General features: G+C 43.4%; 1 protein-coding gene across 1 annotated transcript; it reads right to left on the bottom strand.

Annotated features, from left to right (window-relative positions):
- Positions 1–401: 401 nt before the first annotated feature.
- LOC147292310 (uncharacterized) lies at positions 402–1,352 on the bottom strand. The gene is made up of 2 exons (XM_086234611.1): positions 1,048–1,352; positions 402–834 (listed from the first exon to the last, which is right to left on the bottom strand). Exons 1-2 carry the CDS (start codon positions 1,350–1,352, stop codon positions 402–404), a joined length of 738 nt encoding a protein of 245 aa, XP_086090737.1.
- Positions 1,353–2,001: the final 649 nt, after the last annotated feature.

The raw sequence follows: 2,001 nt of genomic DNA, 5'->3' as shown, positions 1-2,001 counted from the left end.
ACAGCAAAATTTCGACGAAATTTCGCCCAAATTTCGTCGAAATTTCACAGAAACACACTTGGAGGGGGGTCGAAATTTCGACCGAAATATTAGCGAAATTTCGGCGAAATTTTCGAAATTTCGGCGAAATATTATCGAAAATTAAGGGATATGTGATAAAATTTCGAAACCTCAAAAAAACGAAAATTTCGGCGAAATTTCGCCGAAATTTTCGAAATTTCACTCCTTGATGTCAGCTAAGAGAAATCAATGCCTTTATTTCATTTCACAAACTGCAACCGACAAACACAAACACACTTAAACGGCAAATACAAAGACAAATAACAAACTTCAGGATCAACAACGAAGATTAACCTAACATACGATAATGAGAACAACATTGATGAACCATGATTTCGATTTCAATGGGTTGGGGCAAGTGGTGGGTTCCCCTCTCGGATCCAGATGTGCTCAATCAAATTGGTTTTTAGGGATTCATTGACATTTCGGTCCCTAAGCAAATTTCGACGAATATTCATTTCAAGTAATGATGATGGAGCGGCATCGGTCAGACATGGTTCTACACCTTCATATTCAGCTTCTGCCCTTCTAGTGCTTGCTTCTAGGTCTATTGGGTCATCCCTACAGTCATCCTCAGGGCGCTCATCCTCCACGATCATATTGTGCAATATTATGCACGCCTTCATGATATACCCAAGCTCAATCGGACGCCAATAACGAGCAGGTCGTTTTATAATCTGCCACCGGGCTTTCAAAATTCCAAATGCCCTCTCCACATCCTTCCTGTATCCCTCCTGTCGAGCGGCAAACGACTTGTGGTGGGGAAGAACGGGACTGTGCAATGGAGTAATAAGAGTAGATCATTGAGGGTAGATCTCATCTACAAGAGAGTATGGAATGGTGTAGTCTATCCCATTCACAGTGAATTTCACCCTGTGGTTCCGGCCGGAAATCATATCATCAAAAAGATGCGAACAGTCCAGCACATTGATATCATTATTCGACCCAGGTATACCAAAATTTGCATGTCATATCCACTTGTCGTACCCGGCAACTGCTTCAAGGATAACTGTTGGGACACGATAATGCCCACGGTAAACAGCTTGCTCGGCCATTGGGCAATTTTGCCATACCCAATATATATAATCCAAGCTACCAATCATACCTGGAAATCCTCTACGGCTACCCTTTCGCAAAAGTTTTCTTAAATCGGTTGGGGTAGGCCTCTGGAGATACTCTGGTCCGAAGACGTCAGTGATGGCTCTCACGAACTTCAAGAATGACTGTCGTATAGTGGTTTGGCTAATGGTCATTGACTCTGAGACCAAATCATACGGAATGCCATATGCCATCACCCGCAGTGCCGCAGTCACCTTTTGGTGAAGTGTGCAACCCACTCTACCAAGAGCGTCAACTTTTAGACGAAGTTACTCATCCTGGAGGCAAACCGCTTCGAGAATCCTATTGAATAGTGGTTGGTGCATGCGGTATCTCCTGTGGAAAGTCACGATGTCCTCGATTGGCGGGGGATGAAGTAGTTGTCCATGAAACGTTCGTGGGAGGCTTCTCGATTTCGGTGTGTGTACCGGCGACTTGAAGAAGTACCGGCATGCCTTGGACGTCCGGTGACGACAGTATGACCCATTGACATGATCAACTGACCCACCATCTCCCTTCCATCCCCTTCCCTATCCCATTCACATCAGAGTCCGAAGACGAGGAAGAGGATGAATACACGTACAAAGGATTCATCTTAGTGTTTATGGAATGAAAAATGATCCTGAAATAAGATTGAGTGTAACATGTTGATTATGTGGTATTTATATTAAAACCACATGCATTTGAGATCAGGATTGAATGGTCCACATTCATTTGCTTTATGATAGTGTAGTCATTTCATGCACTTTGATTGAGTAGTCGTTTTCAACAGTATGCATGTTCTGCAGCTAGTGATGATAGCATGCAGTAGTCTTATCTACTGTAGAGCATGCATGCATCCAT

The sequence above is a fragment of the Dryas octopetala genome, chromosome 2 (assembly GCF_963921425.1).
Source record: "Dryas octopetala chromosome 2, drDryOcto1.1, whole genome shotgun sequence".
Classification (NCBI taxonomy): Eukaryota; Viridiplantae; Streptophyta; class Magnoliopsida; order Rosales; family Rosaceae; genus Dryas; species Dryas octopetala.
Note: the sequence above shows the minus strand (reverse complement) of the source record. Positions and strands in the feature narration are given on the sequence as shown.